We start from the raw sequence: 23,948 nt of genomic DNA, 5'->3' as shown, positions 1-23,948 counted from the left end.
TCAAGCACTGTCAAACCTCCCTAGGGATTGGGATCTGGGTTAATAGGATCCCAGGAAACTATAAATATCAGGCTGGTAGTAGGATAAGTGGATCTTTTAAAAATTATGCAATTGCATATGGTAAGTAAATGATTTGGCTTATGTAGTTATGTGTCAAGATACTCAAGACCAGCCAAATGTTGTGGCACACACCTGTGATCCCAGATACCTTGGAAACTGAGAGAGGAGGATCTTAAATTGGAGGCCAGCCTGGACAACTTAGTGAGACTCTGCCTCAAAATTGATAAAAAGGCTGAGGATGGAGCTCAGTGACAGAATATCCTCTGGGTTCAATTCCTAGTATTGGAAAAAAACAAATCAAATATACCACCAAAACTGAAGAACCATGTAGCAGATAGAGTGGGATTGGGGAAAGCAGTGATGGGATTTATCTGTCAGTCCACTGGAACATCATGATTTTCTTCCCATGGGTCAGCTTGCTTCTCTACTGGGGAAACCGTGGGTCAGGTAAAGCTATCTGGTCAGGCAGGTGCCTTGGCCTGATTTAATGGGGTTTTGGTCTTTTTTCTTGTCTGTCTGTGGGGGCATTGACCACGTAAATAACACCTCATCGAAGCTGGGAAGGAGAAAGGCCTTCAGACCACAAGTGCTGACCGCCAGCTGCAGACACAAGGAGCTAAGGCCTCAGATGCAGAAGACTCCAAGGGCATCAGTGGCGAGGGAGGGAAACCCAGAGAGAAGGGCCCCACAGGAAGCTCCCTCAAGCGGCTGGAGCCAGCTTCTGGGCTCCAGCTCACTATGGGCCCAGACTGTGGTGGCCCTGGCAGGCATGACTACTCCTTGATAGAGGGTGAGGGGGAAGCTGACTCAGCCTGGATCCCTGGGCAGGAGAGAAAGGACTTTCTAGAAGCAGAGAGGAACAGAGCCATTCTTTCAAGAGAAAATCAGCCTTACCTAGAAGAAGACTGGGATAAGAGCCTCTTAGGGAGGTCTCATTTGCAGAGAGAAGGCCCAGAATCAGGCTTGGGCTTCAAGGAAAGAGAATATCAAGGCTGTGGCAGAGAAGGTCATGGGGACAGAAGCTGGGGGACAGAAGGAAGCTGGGAGGCTGGGTCCAGTCATCCTCAAGCTGGAAGACTGGGGAGTAGCAGGGAAGGAAGGGATCCCAGAAAGGACAGTGACAGTCAACTGGACATACATGGCCAGAAACAACTCTGGGATGCTCAAGTGCAACCTGGAACAGGGAAGAGGGCCCAGTGGGGATACCAGTTTGATCCTGAGAGATCTTGGCCAAAAGAGGAGGGGACAGGAAGGATTCTACAAGGCAATCATCTGAATGAGATGGAGAGAAGAGACAGCCCAAGCAGGGGAAGGGGGAGGGGAGCAGCAGGGGGAGCATGGGCTGGAGGCACTGGTGTAGAGGAAGCTGGAGAGAGCAGTGGCATAGGAAGTTCTGATATCCTGAAGTTTCCCAGAGGAGGAGGAGGTTCCAGCTTCAAGGCAGGCATGGGTCCTGAGTCCTGGAGCTCTCAGAGAGATGGAGATGCTGGTCCTGAGGAAGCCAGGGGCTCCTGGGGGCCAGGGGAATATTCAGGACAGACACCTAGAGACAAGTACCTTCAGGAACCCTCCCTAACCAGAGGTGAGAAGTTTATCCCAGGGGACAGGAGTCCTGAGACCGGAGCTGAGGACTCACTGCAGGGCACAGATGACCTAGGGTCTGGGAAGACTGAAGTTAGAAGAAGGAGCTATAAAACTGGCCCAGGGGGCCTCGGAGATGCCAGGGACTGGGAAGGTGACCAACAAGAACTTCAGGGAAGCAATGGCCAGTTCACAGCTGGGGCCTTAGGTAGAACAGAGGGTGAATCCAGAAGTCTCCAGTTTCCCCAGGGCTGGACATCAGGGCAGAAGGGAGCAGGGGAGCCTGGCAGAATAGAGTCTGAGAGCCCAGATCCTCAAGATGATACATGGTCCCATGTTAGAAAGACCAGGACCTACCCCGGGCCTGCAGTTCGGGGGCCCAGTGGTAGAGGAGGAAATGGGACCCAGGCAGCTGAGTTGATGGAGCCTGGTCGGGCCGGAGATGCCAGAAGTCACAAGCTGGTTAGGGTTCCAGGTGAGGGTACTCAGAAATATGGAAGAACGCAAGGAAACACCAAAGGATTAAGAGAGCCAGGGGCAGTAGGACCCAGCCCGGATTTCTGGAATGGGTCAGGAAGCATCAGGGAAGGACCCAGAGAAGAGATGGGCTTCAACGATGGCTTAGAAGGCCCGAGAAAAGTGGAATCTAGGTATGAGGACAGTTCAGGGTATTCTGGAGAACTAGGTCCTGGAATTGGAGTTGCTTATAGTGATGGCACAGAGGTGCTGGGGAAAATGGGGTCTGGTCATGGTGCTGGGTATAGTGTTGTCTCTGGGGCACCTGTTGGAACAGAGTCTGAGGAAGAGCATGCTTACGCACATGACTCACAGGTGCCTGGGGGAATGTGGTATGGAAACAAAGGTCACCGTGGTCCTGCTGGAAGTGGGTCTGGAAGAACCACCAGTCTCAGAAATGGTTTGGGGAGCCCCAGTGGGCTATCCAAAGATAAAGCCTGGGATTGGGGTCCATCGAGGAGCCAGAAGCAAACAGGCCCTGAAGGAGAGCACTGTTTTGATGGCTTAGGGGGCCCTAAGACAGGAGGGTCTGTGGGTATAGGTGATCTCAAAGCCCCTGGAACAGCACAGACTATTGGGGAGGGACGTGTAGAAGCAGGAGGGGGTTCTGCAAGAATAAGGCCTCAGGGTCAGAGTGGAGATTCTAGGGGCTTCAGAGCCACAGGAGCTCTGGGGACCTTTGGAAAAGGTGGCTATGAAAATGGCATTAGGGGCCCAAGAGCCACAGAGCCAGGGTCTCTGAGGGCAGGAGGCAAAGATGGTGATGGAGGTGAGACAAGGGCCACTGGAGCTACAGCTGAGTATGGGGACAATAGCCAGCAGTGGGAAGCCCTAGGGCCTCATGCTGGGACCTCTTCTAACAGCCAGTGGGCTGAGGGGTCTGGCCGTATGCTGAGGTATGGGGATGGATCTGAAATTCCAGAGCCTCTTGGAACTGGGGAGAGAAGAGCTTATGGAGAAGGGCCACGAGGACTCGGGCCTGGGAAAACACAGCCAAGAGATGGGGCAGGCTACAGAGATGGCTCTGGACAACTCAGAGGAATGGGACCTGAGAATGATACAGGTTACAGGAATGCTATTGGGGCTTCTGGGGAAAGGGGATCAGGAGGCGAGGCAGGTTATAAAAATGTTCCAGGAGCTTCTGAGAAGATTCCATTAGAAAGTGAGGCAGCTTTTAGGGATGGTTTTGGAGAAACTGGGGAAATGGGTTTGCAAAATGAAGTTGGTTTCAAGGGAAGATTGGGCAGATCTAGAGAAAAGGGGTCGGAAGGTGAGATGTGCTATGGAGGTGACTCTGGGAGGTCTGGAGTATCAGGATCACTCACTGGAATGGGCCATGAAGCCATGGAGTGTGGGTCAGAACCTGAGGGTGGCAGAAGCTCTAAGCCAGGTTCAGAGAGAAGCAGAGGAATGGAGCTCGCCAATGGGACAGGTCTTGGAGTAGGCTCTGGGATGGCTGGAATGCCTCATAAGGTTGGTGCAGCACATATGGACAGCCTCAAGTGCCCAGGGGCACTTGAAGGGTCAGAAGGATGGGGTTCCAAAAAAGGTCTTGGGGGCTATGAAACCTCAGGAATCTCTGATTCCTTGGGGACTGTTGATTCCAAGGGGAAATTGGGTGTCAGAGAAGGGCACCATGGTCCTGGGAGGAGCTCCCAGTGGAGAGGAGCTTCTAGTGGGGAGGGTGAGTCTGCCGATGAAGCAGGGAGGATGGGAGCTTCCAGGTTTCTTGATGAGACATGGGCAGTGAAGGATGAGACCCAGACAGGTACTGCTGCTCAGGAGTCTGGACACAAACAGGACTTTTGGGAAGTAGGCTCAGGGACAACAGACAAGGTTAGATTTGCTGACCAGGGAGGAGCAGCAGCTCAGGGAAGTGTGGACTCAGTGCCAGGAAGCAGAGGGATGGGAGCAGGTTCTAGGAGATCATCAGGGAAAGGACAGAGTGTGTGCAGCAGTTCTGTGCCTCAGGGAAGGGGCAAGTCACCATCAGGGCCAGCCAATGAGCAAGAGGGGAGCCATGCTTGGGCCCCAGGCTGGGAAGACGAGGGGAGTGGCCAAGGCAGCATGGGTGCTGGAAACAAACCTTCAGGCTCCCAGACTTCCAGTTCTCTGCAAGAGAATGATGCCAGTACCAGGAAAGCCCACAGGAGACCAGGGGGCTCTAAAGGCAGGGAATTTTTGCCAGGTCAAGAGGCTGCTGGTGAATGTCCAGGTCCATGGTCCCAGGACAGCGGAGGTTCAGGTCCCAGGAGAGGAAGGTCTACTGGTGCAGAGGACTCAGATGTCCTGGGAAAGGAGAATTTCACTGAGTCAAAGGATGGTCTCACCCCAAAACCTGTGGAGTCAGGACCCCAGGAAACCTGGAATGGCTTAGATGTTTCCTCTGGCAGAAAAGTCTCTAAAGATAGATTGGGAGGGATCCAGGGCCCTGGTTATCATTCCAGAGAAAAGGGGCGATTTGAGGAGCAGGGGTTCCTAGAGGGCAAGAATGACAGGGCCCAAGGTCCTGGGGGCCTAAAGGAGTATGGAAGGCAAGAGACAGAAGAGTTTGGCAGGTCAGGCCAAAGGTCTGATCCCCGCAGGAGCAGGTATCAGGGACAATCAGGGTCTGAGGTTGGACCAGCAAAGAGAAGGGATGCAGATGAGGCCAGAGGCATGAGGCGGAAGCCTGGCAGTGAAGATGAAGGGTACCTGGGGGAGACTTGGAGTGAAGACGGGAGCCGGGGGTCCCCCAGGCATCTTGGCAGCAGGAGAGGTGCCAAAGAGGGCAAGTCGGATGTCTGTGATGAGGGGCGGGATGCCACTCAGAGCCCCAGATCCAGATACAAGGCCAGCACTGGCAGTTCCTCCACGGAGGCCCAAGGTAGGTCTTCCCAGCTGGGCTGCTTCCATGGGGTGGAGCCAAGGGGAGCTCCTTAGCCACTGGGGTGCCTGGGTCAGTCACCATTCCACCTCCAGCCCTGGGAGTTTGTCCCTATCAGCTGCCCAGTTTCAACCTTTTGCAGGTTCAGGAAGCAGCCTTTTCCTCCTTTGCATGCAGGATCCTGGCTGCGTGAGGCTCAGAGGTCTTGAAACTATGTCCAAAGTAACAGAATTGTTGGCTTAACTCTGTGTGGGTGACCCAGACCTCCCAGCTGTGTGTCTTGGGGGCCTCTTCATGTACCTTAAACCCCCAGATCTCCTGCATTAGCCACAGTCCTGCTTTGAAAAATGGGAAGCTTGGCTTTGCTGGCATTGGTTGAGCCCAGTTGGCAGGACCATGGTTACCTCCAGGGTTCAGTGCAGGCCATGGCCTGGGAGGCTGGCCCTTGAGGACTGTCTGTGTCTCTCCAGGACACACAGGCCACTTCTCTCAAGGCCTGGCTGACATGGAAGTGCAGCAGGGTGAGGCTGCCGTGCTTTCCTGTACCATCACCAGGGACCTGGGACCCGGCGCCTGGTTTAAGGATGGAGTCAAGGTACTGGCCTCCTCACATCTTCCCTGGGGTTGATGGGGTGGGGTTGTGGTAATAGCAACAAAGCCAAAGGAAGTACATGGTAGAGGCGTCACAAAGAAGACTTTATTCTTCATTGATGATCCAACCTACATTTTACTAAAGGGAAGTTTAAGTAGCCAGCAATTTAGTGTGTTTAAAAAGATGTTTAAATGAATGCTCGTCCTATTACTTCCTTCCTTGACCCATCTTTATTCTACCATCTAAAATACCTGTTCCATAGCCACCTCTGCTGAATTCTTCCCATTTTTCAAGACCTTGTACAAACCAGGCAGACTGGCTGACGCCATTATAGCGTTTATGTCAGGAAGAGACACAGCACAGTATTTCAGAGCACTGGCCATGTCATCAGCGTCATCTGGCTCCAGACTCAGTTCTACTGCCACCACTTGGCTGACCTTGGATAAGGTCTTCAGCTATAAGATGGAACTAAAGTAGTAACTACCACACGAGGTTGTTGTGACAGTTAAATGAGATACTAGGCACACACAGTGTCAGCCCTGCCAGTGTATGATAAGCATCCCTTCCATGCAGCTCTAAGGGGTCTAGCAATTGCTCCACCAGAGGACTTAGTTAGCAGCTAGAGCAGCAAGGTGAGGGTGGAAATGACCATCTCCACTGTGGCCTTTGTCTCCAGCTCTCCTCCCAGGATGGCGTCATCTTAGAGCAAGACGGACTTGTGCACAGACTCCGGATTGCCCACGTGCAAGCAGCCCAGGCTGGGAAGTACACATTTGTAGCAGGCAACCAACAGAGTGAGGCCACCCTGACTGTTCATGGTAAGGAGGCCCTGCCCTCCCCTGTCCTATATTCTCTGCATCGGCTGATACACTCCATTTGAAAGTCCCTGATGTGTAGCTGTCTGACCTCTTTCCTTGTCAGGAAATCCTTGGTCCCTCCTGCTACAGACAAAGCCATTTCCCTTGCTCAGGTGGTTGGGGTAAGGGGTTCCTTACTCTGAGCCCAACCATCCTTCTGGCTCTTTCTGTGCTCCCCAGGGGCCTTGTGCATGGTCTTCCTTTACCCTCTTGCTCTGTTTTTTCTCTAGATCCCCCCACCATATCTCCAGATGTGACAGAGAAACTGAAGGAGCCACTGGTGGTCAAGGCTGGGCAACCAGTAACAGTGAAGATCCCCTTCCAGAGTCGCCTCCCTGCTCAGGCTTCCTGGAGGAAGGATGGGGCTGAAGTGCTGGGCAGCAGCCACAGAGGGGCTCAGGTGGCCCTGGGAGATGGCTACACCAGGCTGTGTCTCCCTAGCACCTCCAGGAAAGACAGTGGCCAGTACAGCGTGACACTGAGGAGCGAGGGAGGCTCTGTGCAGGCTGATGTCACTCTGCAAGTCATAGGTGCCAGCTCCAGGTTCTCACCAACTGAGACCCTAGAGTTCCCATGTTCCCAGGTCGTTCCTCCCCTTCCCAGGGCCCCATCTGAGATCTGAGTGAGGTCTCTGTCAGCTTGACCATTATTTAAATGCTATTTAAGATCCAACGCCCCACTCACTTATCCTCTCCCTTCCCTAGACTGGGTAGGGAGAAGGAGTTGGGATACACAAGGGCTGGACTCCAGCTTCTGTGAGCCCTAACACACTGGCCCTAGGGAAGTTGTCAGGTGGGACAGTGGCCCCCAGCTCCAGTGGTGCCTCTGCACAGAGGTCTGAGCAGATGCCCATTCTGGCCACTGAACAATGGGGCAGGGCACAGGCTGGGGTGTTCCATGGTTCCTCCCTGGCTGTGTGGAGAGACGGAGGACAAGGACAGCTGTTTATGCCAGGAGCTATCTATGCCTCTGGGTAACCTGGGAAGCTCTCTGGGTCACTTGGGAAGTACTCCCCATTGCAGCCTTATCTGCTGATGGGCAGGGGTGGGGACCATTCTTCTCTAGCTTCTCTGACCTGCTTTTCTTCCTGCTCCTCCTGGTGGGTCCCCAGACAAGCCTCAGGCCCCACAGGGCCCCCTGGAGGTGCAGGATTGCCACAGGGCTGGCATTTGCCTCTCCTGGAGATCCCCAAGGGAAGATGGGGGCCGGGCCGTGGAGCACTATATGGTGGAGAGGCGACAGGCTGGCAGGAGCACTTGGCTGAAGGTGGGCGAGTCTCCCCCAGACAGCACTACCTTCACAGACAGCGGTGTGGAGCAAGGCAAAAAGTACACTTACCGCGTGCGGGCTGTGACCTCGGAGGGGCCTGGGGAGGCTCTGGAGTCTGAGGAGGTGCTGGTGGCTCCTGATGGTGAGAGAAATGGCTGGGACTGGGGTTGGGGTATACTCTCTGGCTCCCCACTGTGCCCAAAGACAGGCAGCTCTGCCCTGTGCCCTGAGGATCATCAGCTTGTGTCAGGGGATCTTGAGGACTCCTACTTCAGATTTATTAGGGATCTGATAGCAGGTCAGGATCTGAGATTTATAGAGTCTTGGCAATAGGCACCGAAAGCCCACTCTCTCAGGATGCTGCTGATGGCCAGCGTCTTTGTCTGTTAGATGTCCCTAGTCTGGAACCTTCTATCAGGACACTGGAGCCTTCAGGACTGACTCTAAAATATAAGGTCAAAATGAATTCTCTGTCCCATCATTCCTACCATTACAGAGCCAGAACAGTGCCCCAGACTAGCTGTCTCAGCCCTGTTAATAGCTTCAAAAGGCAGTGGGTGGCCCTGACCCCATGGCTTCTACCCAGAACCTCCCCATGGACTGGCACCTATCTTCAGCCTCTGTCTAACCACCTCTTTCTCTGTCCCCAGCTCTCCCAGGGCCCCCTTCTGCCCCAACCATTTTGTCAGCTTCTAGCCAGGGCATCACTATAACATGGGCAGCACCTCATGGCCGTGGCAGTGCCCACATCCTGGGTTACCTGATTGAGAAGTGCAAGAAGGGGAGCAACACCTGGACAGCTGTGAATGACCAGCTCATGTCTGGTAAGCAGACCTGGGCAGCAGATGTTCTTGTGCTCCTGGTTCCAAGATGCCTTAGTGCCTTAGACCCCTCCTAGTACCAAAATCTTTTGGTATTATCAGGCTGATTGGTCTAACAAAGTGGGTCTCATCTGGTGTGGTTTTGTCCTCAAAGAGGATGTGTTTGTCAGTTGCTTGTTGCTAGGACAAAATACTTGTCATATGCAAGTTTAAAAGAAGAAAGCTTTATTTTGGCTCACAGCTTCAGAGGTTCAGTCCATGGTCAGCTAGTTCCAAGGCAGAAACAATATGGTAGAAGGGCATTGTGGAAGAAATCTGCTCACTTTATGGCAGTCAGGAAACAGAGAAGGAGCAAGAGATCCAGAGAAAAGGGGCTAAGAACAGGATGCACTCTTCAAAGGTACACTCCTGTGACCTACATGCTCCAACTGAGTCCCAGTCCACTATGAACTCATCAGTGGATTAATCCCTCAATACAAGGCCTCAATATGTGAATCTTTGGGGGACATTTTATATTTAAACCATAACGGGACATTTGACAACATTTTGAGCTAATTTTGTTTGTCACAAGTGAATGGGGAATAGACACTCAGAATCTAGTGCAAAAAGGTCAGGGATGCTGCTAAACATTCTACATCCATTTTTAAAAAAGAATATTCTGGTGCATGAGGGAGGGGCTTGTTAGGACCCTGAGCTTGGATTTCTTCTCAGAGGTACCAAGGTATCTCCCCAATGCCTGCCCTACTGAGGGCAGGACTGATGAAAGTGGATTCTTCACAGAAAGGAGATGCACCATAACAGACGTGCGGCAGGGCTGTCAGTATCAGTTCCGGGTCACAGCGGTGGCTCCCTCAGGCCCTGGAGAGCCTGGGCCCCCATCGGATGCTGTCTTTGCCCGGGACCCCATGAGTAAGTAGGGCACTAACCCAGGATGGGGATGGGGTGGGTGGTAAGGATGAGGTAAGTCTGAAACCAGGTGGGACAGGACAGAAGGTCACAGTTCAGGGGCAGTCCTGAAGGAAATGCTTAGGAAAGCTGGAGGGTAAAGATAGAGCAGCCGCTGGGGAGAGATGTAACTTGGGGGCTCCAAACCAAAAATCAAACGGCCCAGAGGCCAGGCAGTGGGAATTAGAGGACTCCTTCCTAAGATTATGTCACGCTGGGCCTCTGGGAAGATTAGTCCTCAAGTGGCACTTGTCCCGGTCTTTTAACTATCTACCACTCCAGTAGGGCAGTATCACCCTTAGGAGGCAGGTTCTCTACCCAGTGAATGTTGCTCATCACCCACTAGATGGCCCACATCGTGCCAGGATCTCAGTCCACTAAGCCTGTTCTGTGCTCTTGAGAAACTGATGGTCTAGAGCCATTTCCCTATCAGTGCTCTCAGAACATCGGAGAGGTGCCAAGTAAATGTTCTCAGGACGACAGACACAGCACAGAGGACTGGGGACAGTGGCACATGCCTGCAATCCCAGCACTCAGGAGGCTGAACCAAAAGGATGGAGAGTTTGAGGCTAGCTCGGGTTATACTGCAAGATGTTACCTCAACACAGACCAAGCCAAACAAAACAAATGCAGAGTTGAGGAGTGCTGCTCTAGGCCTGCAGTTTTCAAACTTCATCACATATTTAGAAATCTCGGAGGAGCTCCTGTACAAATGCTGGTGCCTTGCTACACCCCAGAATCTGAATCTCTCTGCAGCTGGTCTTTGGGTACCAGGACTGTTGAGCTCCCCAGATGTATCCAACTGCTGCTGGGCTTCAGAGTCGGAGCTCCAGGCTGCTATGTGATTTCCAAAGGCCTTTCCCACTCATCACATTGTGCCTTTTGCTTGTTCTAAAACCCCTATGCATATGTAAGGTATTACTATCCTCACTGGACAGATGAAGAACTAAGAGTCTTCACTCAGTGCTCCAGATGCAGTCTCCACAAAGAGTTTACAGTTCAGAATACAAAGAATTCTAGTCTTCTAGAGGGGATAAAGAAGCCTAAGAGGTCATCAACTAATATGCCAGTTTTCAAGAATTACAAAGGATGCTTAGGGGAAGGGGGTGAGCAAGTTAGTGGAGTGGAATAATGGGGGCTGGGGGGGAGGCTTCCTGGAGGAGGTGGCTTGGGATCTGTGTGTGAATAGCTGAGGCGCAATACCGGCAGGAAGAAGAGTTTGGTTGCGTATCAGGAACTGCTAAAGGAGAGGAATTCTGCCTCCTGTGGGAAGACTGATGATTGGCCTCCCTCAGGAGGGCTGATGCCATTTGTGACATTCTCTTGGTGCTTGGCCAGGATCCCCAGGGCCTGTGCAGGATCTCCGGGTCACAGACACGTCAAACACCAGCATCACCCTCAGCTGGATGGGGCCGGATCCCCAGGACGGGGATGATGCCCAGGGGTACCTGGTGGAGCTGTGTGGCTCTGACAGTCTCCAGTGGAGCCCATGCCATGCAGGCATGGTGTCAGGCACCACCTTCACAGCCAAGGGGCTCCGGCCCCAAGAGGGCTATTTTGTGCGGGTGACAGCAGTCAATGATGAGGGATGCAGCCAGCCCAAGGCCTTGGACACAGTAGTGCACGCCACGCCTCCCACTGGTGAGTGTGCCCCCTTGCCCCACTGCAAGTGCTGTGGCCTTTCTGAAAGAGTCCTGATCTACCACCGTGCACTTGGCATGTCAAGACCTCAATTCCCTCCCTCCACCCCATCTCCAGCTTAAGGAACTAAGCATAGCTCTCATGCTGGGTGCTGGACTGAGAAGGCTCTTTTTAGAACGTATTCTTTACAGTCTACATCTATCTTACAAGTTAATTTTTTTGGTTCCCAGTTGACAGAGAAGGAAACTGAGATTTAAGGTGCTTTGTCCACCATCTCACTGGGGGTAAGAGGCAGAGCCAGGATTTAAAGGGGTGACTCCAAGTCATTAGTGCTGTACAGCTCTGTCAGTGCTGGTCCCACATAGAAGGTGGACTGCTTTTCCCTTCAGGCCTTCATTGCTAGAAGCTGCTGAATGGTCTTTGACCTAAGCTGACACAAGGCCATCCCACAGCTATCTCTGTGACAATAAGGAGATAAGTACAGTGGGAAAACACACATTGCCCAGTATCTGAAATCTCAGCATGTCCTCCAGGTGGCTGTCGGTAACCTAACTGAATGCGTCCCCAGGCAAGTCAGGCACTTCCTGTCTGCCACTGGTAATTATCTCATCTGCAGAACAGAAGAGCTGGGCTGCTGGTCACCTTCTTCCTCATTCCAGCCCAAGCCTGGCCTCTGCTCCTGTCCCTCTCCTGCCAGCATGCCCGCCAGCTCCTGACCCAGCCCACGTGATTTCAGCCACAGTCCGCCACCCCTTCCCTCTGCCCCAATGGTAACCTGGGACAGTGAGGGGTGACCGGCCGTCTTGTGTGTTCCAGTCTGTCCTAAGTTCCTCATGGACTCCAGCACAAAGGACTCCCTGACAGTCAGAGTGGGGGACACCCTTCGTGTGCCTGTCTCCTTTGAAGTGAGTGGACCCAGAAGCTTGTGGGGGAGGGGAGCCCAGTGTGGCCAAGAGTAGCCTGGGTCCTCTTTTCTTCCTTGTTCTTTTTTGGAGCTGACAGGCCAGATATAAGGAAGAAAGGAGTGTCCTCTTGGAAGGCACAGTGTATGCCAGGCTCATGGGCAGCCATTTGGCTCTCCGTCCTCAGTACGCATCACCTCCTAGTGGTAGCTCCCGGTACTGCACCTCCAAACCGCAGTTTCCACTTTTTCCCACCTATCTTTGGAAATCGGGATGAGGGTTCAGAATGTAACTTACCCATCCAGCTTCTGGTTCTTTCCCACCAACCTCTATTATCCCCACCCTCCATGCTCTCCCCACTTGGCCACTACCTCATCACCAGCCTGCTCCCGAGCAGGCACTTGCCATCTCCGTGTCTGTACTCAGGAATTTCCTTCCTGCAGTGTTCTTTCTTCTCCCCACATCTACCCTCAACCCCAACTTCAGTGCAGTCACTTCCACAAAATTCCCTCATCCAACTTCTTCTGCCCCTTTCTTCCCAGGCTGCCCCCATGCCCGAGGTGACCTGGCTGAAAGATGGCCTGCCCTTGCCCAAAAGAAGTGTAACCACCACCAAGGATGGCATCACCCAGCTTCTGATTCCTGCAGCCAGCCTCGCAGACAGCGGCCGCTATGCCGTGGTGCTGAGGGACCCTCAGGGCAAGGAGTTCACCTACAGTTTCCTTGTCAGGGTGGCAGGTGAGGCCGGCGAGGCTCTGAGCTCTGGACTGCAGACACTTGCCAAGCACGGAGGTGACCGCCAGCCTGGACACAGGCCTCAGCTCAAGCCAGCAGGCCTGAGCATCAGGCTGACCCAGCAGCCATGCTCCCCTTGTGCTTGGAGGTAGAGGGGAGAAAGGGGGCTGCTAGAGCACCGCCGGTGTGCTCAAGTCCCTGGGCTTGACCCCAGCACAAAACAGAAAGAAATGAAGGAAGAAAGGGAGGAATGAAGGACAGAGTGAGGGGAGGGAGAGAAAAGAAAGAAAAGAGAAATGAAAGAAAAAGAAAGATAGGCCAAAAAGGAAGGAAAGGCCCAAGGGTCCCTGTAATTGGTTTTTGAAAGCCTCTATCTCTGCCCATATTGTGTCTTTTTGCCTATAATAAATTCAATTGAATTAAAATATTCTTTTAGAGCCTGTGGTACATGCCTGTTATCTTAGCACTCTGGGAGGCTGAGGCAGGAGGATCACAAGCTCAAGCCCAGTGAGGGCAATTTAGTGACTTAGCAAAACCCTGTCTCAAAAAAAACCCCAAATATATATATATATATATATATATATATATATATATATATATAAAAGGGCCGGGGTGATAGCTCCGTAGGAAGGTCCTAGGTTTAACCCTCAGTATGGGAAAAAAGAAAAAAGAAAAAGAAAACAAACCTAAAGCATTATTATCTTGTAAGAGGTTTTCTACCCTCTAAAGATAACTGTATGGCCAACTGGGATCTCCCTGCCCCAGTTACCTGCCTGGAAAGACTGTAATGCCCAAGACCTTGGTTTCTGAGAAGACTTAAGGACCTGGGTGAGGAGGACCATGGTGGGGGCCTTCTCTGTTCCCTACTGCATAGCTTCTCCTTGTCCTGTCTCCCACAGGATGGCCACAGGCCCCTGGGCCCATCCACCTGCAGGAAAATGTGCCTGGGACAGTGACAGTCCAGTGGGAGCCCTCTCCGGATGAGGCCCAGGGCATCCCCTTGCACTACACAGTGCTGATGCGTTCCTCGTCACATGGCTCCTGGCAGGAGGTGGCTGACCGTGTCCACACCAACCGCTTCACTCTCCTGGGTGTCCTCCCTGGCCGTGAGTACCACTTCCGGGTGGTGGCCAAGAGTGAGCTGGGTGCCAGCAGGCCATCAGACACCACCCAGCCTTGGTGCCTCCTTCGACAGCGAGGTGAGTGTCTCCTGGGGAGGAAGGCGTTAGCTGGCTCCCCTCTGTGGGGCAGCCGTGACCCCTAGAGATGAGCATGCAGTGGGGGACTGAGCAGTAGCAATGGCAGAGATGGCTTAGGGCCCATCCAAAGGACCACCTGGACATGAGCCCAGACAGAGCCTTTGCTCAGCTTCTCATGTCCTGCCTGATCCCACCTCTACTGATGTCCTCTGCATCCAAACTCAGGGTGGGTTCCACACCCACTGGGGGGACATTTGGAGCCTGGGTCTGGGTGTCTTGGATGCCTTTGGGTGACTTCTCAGAAGCAGTGGTGGAAAAAGAGGAAAAGAAGTTAAGGTCCTATGATGACAAAGTGCACTTTACGACCAAATAGATGTAAAAGCAAACTATAAAATCACAGAGTTGATTTCATACACAAAAATATCTACATGTTGCTACACCAATGTGTTGGCCGCAGTCATAGGTAGTGAAATTACGGTTGGTTTTTATTCTTACACTATTTGATTCTCTTATGTGCTCTAACTGATCCACAAAGAATAAGTATTAGGCTATACCCCCACCCAATCCCCAAAGAATTTCAGGAAAAAGATAAAAACAATCAGTCAAAAAGTGCAGGTGAGATGTGGTGGGAGGTCAGGGAACGCCTCTGCAGGACCAGTATCTAGACTGGCCCTGCCAGGGCTTTCCCCGCTTTCTAACCGTGTCCGGCACTCACCACAGACAAGTTCACAGTGAAGACACCTCGCTACCGGGACCTCAATCTGAGCCAGAAGCCCCGCTTCCTGGTGGGCCTTCGGACCCACCTAGTGCCCCAGGGCTGTGAGTGCCACATGACCTGCGCAGTTCAGGGCTCACCCCGGCCCCACATCACCTGGTTCAAGAATGGCCAGAGCCTGGAAGGACACAAGACAGCCTACAGCACTGACATGTTGGGTGTGTGCTCCCTCGTCATCCCCAGCGTCTCCCCTGAGGATGGAGGCCAGTACAAGGCAGTGGCTGAGAACCCACTGGGCCAGGCTATCAGCACTGCCACCCTCATTGTCATAGGTAATGGTGGCTGTCCTGGGGTGGGCTGAGCTAGCCGGGGCAGGGCAAGGGCAGTCAGCCTCTCTTCTGTGGAGGGATTGCCAGGCATCAGGGGAGCAGCAGTCCCTGCTGTTGAACCTGGCTGTCACACCTTGACGTACCTGTTTGTACAGCCAAGGAACTGAGCTACTCCTGACTGTGGAGCCATGTGCTGCCCACACAAGCTCTGGGCCTGGCTTTCCACAGGCCTCAGCATGGGAGCTGAGTGGTTTCTTCTGGATATCTGTCATAAATCACTCCCAGACATAGACATTTAGTGCCAGAAAGCCGAGCTGGTGGGTTCCTTCTCAGTAAAGGAAATATTATGAGTTGATCAAAATATATGGTGAATGTTAAATTAAAAATGTTACTATAATAAGAGACACATTCCCACAGATCCCCCTTAGAATACTCCCTCACTTTGAACAATTTATCCCATCATTCTTTTCCCTTTGTGAAGCAGTTCTGCAACTCCTCTTTCATGAGTGTCTTTATAAGCTGATAAAAAAAGATGGCGAATATGATTGTTAAGTACCAGCTCACAAAAAGACAGGTTTGTAAGAATACTATGGTGTCTCCTCACCCACCTTATTCTCTAGATCTAGCACCATGTGGCCTCTTGCTTCTTCCCAATGTCAAAATGATCATGAAAGGTAAATGTTTTGAATTAAATCAGGGCATTAAGGCAGCCACGATAGCTCAGCTAAAGACATTCACAGAACTAGATTTCCAGAACCACTTCCAAAGGTGGGAAGAAAATATGTTTGAAGTAAGGGGAACATTGGTATTGTATTAATATTTAAAATTTAAACATTCATCATACTTCTTGATCATTCCCTAAACAGTCCTGGAAAAAAGTGAGCAATTGGGGGTAGTTACTGTTGCTAAAGGGGATGTGGAGGGACTTTGCCCAAACTCAGGAAGCATTGTAGCAGCTCTGGATTTGAGCTCATACCACTGACTGACATAGAACCCACGGAGCTAACCCCAAGCTGTACTGTCTTCACAATGGGACAGGTGTGGGAGGCACAGCTACCCCTAGGTGCCCTTTCTGGACCAGCTGGAATATCCCATGTCTTGCAGAACCCAGCTCCTAGGCCCACCTTGCTGGGATGGCCCTGCCTGGACCCATGGCCTCGGAATGGATGATAGATCTCTACAGCTTCACTCCTGACACTGATACCAGCCTGGGGAGCCAACCCCCATGGATGGAAGCTGTGCCCAGAGGCACAAGAAGACAGCAATGAGGGGCCCTCTGGAGAAGCTTTGCCTGGAGGACATGGAGTCCTTGGGGAAGAAGAAGAAGGATGGGCAAGGTAGCCCTAAGCTAAGCCACTGCACAGGATGACCGCACCCTGCTAGGCCCTGACCACATGGATTTCTTTATTTTATACTTCAGGAGATCTGGACAGAATCATCTGTGGGAGGGAATCAGGCTCTTGTTTGCTAGGCCCCTTGGAGGGAGGGTGAGATCAGCAGAGCAGCTGTGACCACAGTGGGGGAAAGTGAAGAAGATCAGAAGACCTGGCATCAAGGGCTTGAAGTATGTGTGTGTGGCGGGGGGGGGGGGGCTTCTCTCTCTGTATTTGCCTTTATTAAAGCATCAGACTAAGAAAAGGCAAATCCTTTGTAGATTAATTCAGGCTTGATATATTGGGGGTGAAATCTCAAAGAAAGATTTTTTTCTTTCATACCAAGTTTCTGTTGAGAGGCTGAGTGAGCTCTGAGCAAAGAATGGAATCAGAATCAGACCTTCTGCAGGCCAGGCCACACAGCAGATTGCAAAGCAGGAAGCTAAGAAAAGTTAGAGGCTCAGTGTGACAGAGGCCTCTCCTCATCCTGGCTCCTGCCTCCTAAGTGTCATTGTCCTTGCAGCAGCAGGGCTAGAGGCTTCCCCAGGTCTTGCAGGTCTAGAAAACACAGGGCTGGTTGCCTAGGATGCTCTGCACCTGTCCTCCTGGATCCAGGAACAGCCTGGGCTGGGAGAATCCTATTTGGGAACTGCTCTGTGGACCACTGCCACTCAAGGTGAGAGACCCAAATAATGCATGGAGACTTGGCTCCCACTCAGGGCTTTGTGGGGACTCCTCACCTTTTCTGTAGCCCCACCACCAAGAAGCACATCTCTTAGATCTGCCACCACCTTCCCACCCCCAACCCCAACATTCGCTTTTCTTCATCCTCAGAAGTGTAGTCCTGCATCTCCAGGGCTCTCAGGAAAAGGAAGGGCCCTGGGAGAGGCCAAACCCACCCTGCCCTAGCATGTAGCTCCCAAGTCTAGCAGTCCACCTCCCAATCTATTCTTCCCTCCTCCCGATAGGACCATGGCTGTCAGAGAAATCACAGCCTTTTGGTCAAATGCCAAAGGGAAAAATTCCTATGGCAAGTGAATTTACTATTACACCCTATGGCAAGAGGGTGTGTGTGTGTGTGTGTGTGTGTGTGTGTGTGTGTGTGTCTGTTTACCTTGTGGAACAATAGCAACTGAACATGCAGAGTTCTGGCCTCTGGAGCCTGGGACAATGGGAAGCCATGGTCTACTTTGGGAATAACCAGCAGAGACCTTAAAATATATCTCAGGCAAGTAGGTGTGTGTCCTTGAGATGGGCTTGCAATCTCCATAATGGTGCTAGACTATGGAGACAAAAACAGCATCACAACATTTCCACATAAAGCCTTTGCCAATCAAGTACATGGAAACTGAGCAAGAATTTGAGGCTTGGAAAACCAGTTGTGCTGATAACTAATAGTGTGTTCTCCAGTAAGACCTTAACCTATTAACAACTGTTTTCTCACTTAGAGATTAAAGTTGTCTGACCCAAAGTCTCAATGGTTCCTTTAGAAGTTTTATCATTTTAATTCTTACATTTTTAGTGTATCCATTTTGAGTTAATTTGTGTTTGAGATACGAGATAAGAGTGCACAGTTCTTTTCTTTCATTTTGAATATCCACTTGGTCCAGCATCATTTTTAAAAAGTTTTCCTTTTATGCATTTAATTACCGTGGAATGTTTGTTGAAAATTAACCATTCATGTATGTGTGCGCTTGGGACACTTTGTTCCTTATTCTTCTTCTATATTCTGGAAAAGGTTATACATAATTGATGTTATAGCTCTCTTGAATGTTTGGAAGAAATTACCAATGAAGCCACTGGGTCTGGAGTTCTCTTTGTGGGAAGGATTTGGAGACAAATTCAGTTTTTTTCAATAATTATGTAAGGCAATCTAAGTCACAAACATCTTCTTAAATGGTCTTTGATCATTTTTGACTTGCGGAGAATTTGCCCATTTCACCTTGGTTGTTGAATTAATCTGCATAAAGATGTTCGTGACAGACGTCACAGTGCTTCTCCTGTCCTGTCGGCTGGCTCTGTAGTGACATCGTCGCTTTCATCCTTGAGGTTGCTGACTTCTCTCTTTTACATTTAGTCACTGTGACTACAGATTTAACCTTTTTATCAATCTTTTAAAAGAAACAGCTTTAGGTTTCAATGATTGTCTCTATTATGTTTCTGCTTTTTCCCCCATTGGTTTCTGCTTTGTTATTTCTTTCTGTCTGGTTCCACCGGTTTTAGTTTGCTGTTTCCCCCTCAGAAACTACTAAGACAAAAGTCTAGATTATTGTTTTAGACCTTTATTTCTTTCCTAATATAAGCATTTAGTACTATAAATTTTCCTTTAAATTCTATTTTAGCTACATTCCATGTTTTTCAATTCTCATTTAATTCAACATATTTTCTAATTTGTGTTATTTTTTAACCCATGTGTTGCTTAGAATTCTGTTTACAAACATTGAAGTAGGTATGATTTTTCCAGATGTTCCTTGTGATTTCTACTTAAATTCTATTTGGCTTGAGAAAATACATTTATGATTTTAATACATCCATAAAGGAATCCTGTTTCATGGCCCAAAGGGTTTATCTTATTTAGTGTTCTTTTTGCTGATATGGGGGGTATTCAGCAAAGGTCAGTGAGGCCAAGTTGGTTATAGAGTTGTACAAATCTTCCATATCCTGTTATTTTTATAGTTCCATATGGAAACACAAATCCTGGTATAAACACATTGATATCAAATAAAACAATCTTTACACCAGGTGTATTGGCATATGCCTATAAACCCAGCATTCAGGAGGCTGAGGCAGGAGGATTTCTGAGTTCAAGGCCATCTTGGGCTACACAGTGAGTTCAAGACCAGCCTGAACTAGATGGCAAAACCTTGTCTCAAAAAGATTTTAAAAGGGGAAGTGGGGAAAGGGCCTGGGATATAGCTCAGTGGCACAGTGCTTGCCTGGAAAGTGCAAGGTCATGAGTTCAATTCCTGGTACAAAAAAAAAAAGTAATTTAAAATGTTTGTTTCACCAGAAAAAGACAACAATTTTGAATTGACATATAGTTAAAATATGGTTCCAAAGTATATAAAGAACTATTAAAAATCAGCAAATAAGCTCTGCTTCAGTAAATATATCAAGTAGGAAAAAAGTAGTAACAAGGGTGTAGATGTGACATAACCTGAGCTCAGTGGGTGAACCTGAGCCAATGGATAGACATCAACTTCTGCGCTCGCCACTGGAGAACAGACTGCTTTTGAAGCACACGTAACACATTTATAACACTTGCCAGGGATGAGATCGTAAATGTCACCTGAAAAGTTTCCAATGATTAGTGTCATGGAGACTACACTGTTTGACCACAAATGCAACTGATTTGGAAATTAATAATGGAAGACATATAAGAAAAAGGTGCATATATCTGGAAATTTTGAAAAACACCTTTAATCAACTATTCAAGGAAAAATATAATGGAAAAGAGGAAAATATTTAGTACTGAATGATAACTTTTAAAACCAATAACTATTTTTCAAAAATTGTAGCATCAACAAAAAATAAAACTGCAGAAAAATTTACACTCATATGCTTATTCTGAAAAAGAAAAACAAACTCAATAGTAATGTACTAAGGACCCGTGTCAAAGATATTTTCCTAACTCCCACAGCTAAGTAGTTAAGAATGACTGAGTCTAGCAAATGGACCATGGGCAGAAGAAATGGGAATAACTTCGTGGTCTGACCCTAAAACCTCCTGTGAAAACATACCCACCCCCTTCCCTCATCTAGCATTTATAAAGAATCCTGTGTAGGGCCCTACATATAATCCAGAGTGTGGTAAAGCCACCGAGACAAGGAAATCTCCAAGTTCTCCCTGCCACTGAACTGTGTAGGTAATACATACCTGAATTGGGCTACAAAGATTTGAAGCTCATTATAGCAAGTACCTATCCTGACTAATATAGCAAATAAAAATGAAAACCAAAAAAAAAGCTAAGTAAATTTAAGGAACTTGAAAGAAAATAACAAAAGTAAGAAATTAATTAAGATACATAATAGAAAAGATAGATTCAAATGTTTAAAAAGTAACTATTAACATTGACAAATCTCTTATGATTAATCAAGAGAAATGTGAAAAATAAATACTATGAAGAATGAAAAGGAGAACACATGAAAGATTCAGCCAAGACAAAAGTGACATTTAAAACCGTATGTTAATACTTTTGAAATTTTTGAGGGGAGGTGTAAATGCCTAGAAAAAATTTATTTGTCAAAACAGACTAAAGAAGAGATAGAAAACTTGAATAGTCTTATATGAAATTAAATTGGTAATTAAGAATTTTCTCACTAAGAAAACTCTACTCAGAAATGTGACAGTCTTCCAAATGTTTGGAAGTTTCCAGTAGTTACAGACTTCTTCAATAGCACAGAAAAAGAAGACCCACTTCATGTTATCCTCACTGTGGATCATATGTTTGGTCCTCCAGTGCACAGATTTGGACCCCTCAACTCCTGAGGACAGTGTTTGGAGATAAGCCCACTGAGAGGAAATGAGGGTTAACTAACTCATGGCAGTGGGGACCTCCAGATGGGGTTAGTGCCCTTATTGGAGGAGATACCAGAGCACTTGCTTGCTTATCCCTCCTGCATACACCAAGGAACTTCTAGGTGAGCAGTGGGAGAAGCCAGCCACCTGCAAACCCAGGAGAACCATCACTGGGAACCCAATTGATCAGGACCTTGATATTGGACTTTCCAACCTTTATGACAATTAAATTTCTGATGCTTATGCTACCGCAAGTCTATGGTGTTTTGTTATGGCCACTGAGTTGACTAAAATACTCTTTAGTTAATTAAATGAGTATAGTCTTTCTTGTTACTAGACTCACAAGGACAGTACCAAAGAGAAATTGAAACCACAGATGATGGTGCACACCTATTATCCCAGTATTCAAGAGACTGAACAAGGGAGATTGTGAGTTCAAGACAAGCCTGTGCTACTTAGTGAGTTCAAGGCCAGTTTGGACTATATAACTATACCCTGTGTCACACACACAGTAACTGTATTGGCTAATCTAATTTATTAATGCAGATGTTGGATTCAGTTCACAAACATTTGTGAAGGAATTTTTAAGGAGGAAAAATATTTATGGATCGTGACCATATAGATTTGCTGAATCAATATTGGCAATGACTAAAGTAACCACCACATTGGTAAATTCAAATAGCAAAGCCATACTATCATCCCTATAGATGGGCATAAAGGATTCAATAAAATTCATCATCCAATCAGCAGTGGTAGAGAAAGTTACAGTGTGGACTCTGGAGGCAGATAGCTGGTTTTGAGTGCTGACTCTTCCATTATAGAGCTTTCTGGCTCTCAGCAACCTATTTAGCTCTGAGGCCTTCAGTTTAGGTTTTTGTGCCTTCTGTGTAGGTGTGTGTGTGTGTGTGTGTGTGTGTGTGTGTGTGTGTGTGTGGTGCCGGGGATAGAACTCATGACCTCGCGTTTGCCAAGCAGGCACTTATGCCACTGAGCTTTAAACCCCCAGCCCTCTGTGTAGATTTTTGTGATGCATTTGGAACAGTCCCTCCCTGTAGTAAAAATACATGATTGCCATTATCATATTAGTGCTTAAAAACAATTGAAAGCTCTCAGAAAACTAGGCAAAGAAAGAAATGTCCATAAGCTGGTATTTGTTAGCAACCTTCTGACCACTTGCAGAGTTCCCTTCACTGTGATGCTGGAGCAAAAAAATACACTCTCCCAGAGAGAGGACCTGATTCAAGATCCTCTTGCTCTACAGACACCAGCAATGCTACCAGAATTGTAGAGTGGTGGGGCTGGAAGGCCATCCCAGGCCAGTGCACCTTGGACGGCAGGGAAGGCTGTCTAGATGCCCCATGTCCCCAACAGCAAATGCAGAAACTCAGTTCCAGGTTCCCACAAGTGTCACATGGGAAGAGTAGGGACTGAAAGTGGCAAGGTTGGGAATCCCCCGCCTCCATGGAAGACCCCAGCTAAAACCAGAGGAAAGAATAGAATGGCAAGGTCCTGTTGGGCAGAGATGAGATGGGAGGAAATCTGTAGAAGGGCCTAACATTTTGGGCCAGGAACCTGCGTGTGCTCATATCTGATCGCTGTATTTTAGGGGGAAACCAAGAGACCTGCTGCAGAGGTATGAGGCCTGGGTTTACTGTGGGACGGGCAGGGTAGGGATATGGCGCATGAGGAGAAAGCCAAGCAGGGGCTCTATTTTAAGTGTCTTCTGGGTCCTCCTCCAGCCATCCTTGGAGGAGTTGCTTATTGCATGTGTACATGTGTGTGCACATGCATGTGTAGAACGGTGACAAGGAGCTGTTTCCTTCTGTTTCCATTCTTTGTGCTTCTGCATCATCCACTGGATGTTCTCAGGGGCATGTTTCCTACACAAGGCCACAACGTTTCTTTCTCTCTACCTTTGTAGAGATCAAGATGGGGTGGTGGTTCGCTCTCTCCTTCTTTCCTTCCTTCCTAGCTTGTGGCTTGGGGATTGAGTCCAGGGTTTTTCCACTGAGCTACATACCCAGCCTTTTCATATATATATATTGTATTTTTATTATTAAATATATTATATTTATATATTTTATCAATGTATAGCATATATTTATTAAATACATATTTATTTTATTCTAAATTTTTAAAATTTGGAGTCAGAGTCTTGCCAAGTCACTAGGTTGCCATAGCTGGGCTGGAAGTTATAATCCTCCTGTCTCAGTCTCCCAGAGTGCTGGATGACAAGTCTATGCCTCAGTACCTGGGTTCTCCCTTGTCCTTTCATGCCCAGGATGATATGTACCTAATTTCCCTGGAGCATGACTTTCCCTAGAGTCCATTATATCTCAGTGTTCAGAAGTAACCTTGTGCGCCCCCACACTGCTGGATGGTAGACTCATATGTACCTGGAGTCACTTGCAGCTGCTCCTTGGGGCAGGAAGAGCAGGGGTCTGAAGAGGAGAAGTCCTTGGCTTGGGCTCTGGGCACAGGCGTCCCTCAGAGGCCACCTCAACACAGTCTTCCTGATGCCCTTGGAAGGACTCAGAGTCACCAGAGGAACAGCTTCAGCTCTGATTTCAGACTCTAATTTTCCTTTCTGAAGCCTCCATTGTGAGTGCAAATTCCAACACTCGGTGAGCCCACTTCCTCCTCCCTGTGGCACAGGAAGGAAGGGAGGTCACTGTTAGGTTGGGCCTGTTGGGCAGACTGCACACCCACTCTGGTGCCTCTTTCTTTCTCAGCCTCAGTTGCTCCTCTGCACCCCATCCCATCTTTCCCTCCAGTACCCATCAGCATCCAAGTGTTATTACCACACATGGGCGCAGTGTATAATTCGCTTCTGTGCTCTCCTGTTCTCATGCAACCAGATTCCACAGCCTCCTTAAACCAAACTAAGATCTCTTGATAAAAATGGCAGCTGATGTCTGCATAAATCTCTTGCTGGAGCATGACTTCAGGTCTCAGGTCCCTCTCCTGCCATGAGAGCCATGGGCAACCTCCGTGGGTTTGGATTCCTTGGAACCAGAGAGGCACGAACA

The 23,948-nt window shown here is 49.1% G+C and overlaps 1 protein-coding gene across 1 annotated transcript in view; it reads left to right on the top strand.

The window, feature by feature from the left end:
- Igfn1 (immunoglobulin like and fibronectin type III domain containing 1) overlaps positions 1 to 16,622 on the top strand; it is a 29,429-nt gene extending 12,807 nt beyond the window's left edge. The window contains exons 12-24 of the mRNA XM_023567090.2: positions 617 to 5,023; positions 5,494 to 5,618; positions 6,292 to 6,433; positions 6,703 to 7,002; positions 7,584 to 7,883; positions 8,392 to 8,565; positions 9,343 to 9,471; positions 10,846 to 11,148; positions 11,965 to 12,053; positions 12,593 to 12,788; positions 13,685 to 13,984; positions 14,705 to 15,031; positions 16,133 to 16,622. Coding sequence (XP_023422858.1) covers positions 617 to 5,023; positions 5,494 to 5,618; positions 6,292 to 6,433; positions 6,703 to 7,002; positions 7,584 to 7,883; positions 8,392 to 8,565; positions 9,343 to 9,471; positions 10,846 to 11,148; positions 11,965 to 12,053; positions 12,593 to 12,788; positions 13,685 to 13,984; positions 14,705 to 15,031; positions 16,133 to 16,146 — 6,806 coding nt within the window. The 3' untranslated portion in view covers positions 16,147 to 16,622. The remainder of the gene's footprint in view (positions 1 to 616; positions 5,024 to 5,493; positions 5,619 to 6,291; positions 6,434 to 6,702; positions 7,003 to 7,583; positions 7,884 to 8,391; positions 8,566 to 9,342; positions 9,472 to 10,845; positions 11,149 to 11,964; positions 12,054 to 12,592; positions 12,789 to 13,684; positions 13,985 to 14,704; positions 15,032 to 16,132) is intronic.
- The last annotated feature ends 7,326 nt before the right edge of the window (positions 16,623 to 23,948 follow it).

This window comes from Cavia porcellus, unplaced genomic scaffold (assembly GCF_034190915.1).
Source record: "Cavia porcellus strain 051 isolate PalLab524CR breed Dunkin Hartley unplaced genomic scaffold, mCavPor4.1 scaffold_29, whole genome shotgun sequence".
Classification (NCBI taxonomy): domain Eukaryota; kingdom Metazoa; phylum Chordata; class Mammalia; order Rodentia; family Caviidae; genus Cavia; species Cavia porcellus.
This window is presented reverse-complemented; position numbering and strand designations above follow the sequence as displayed.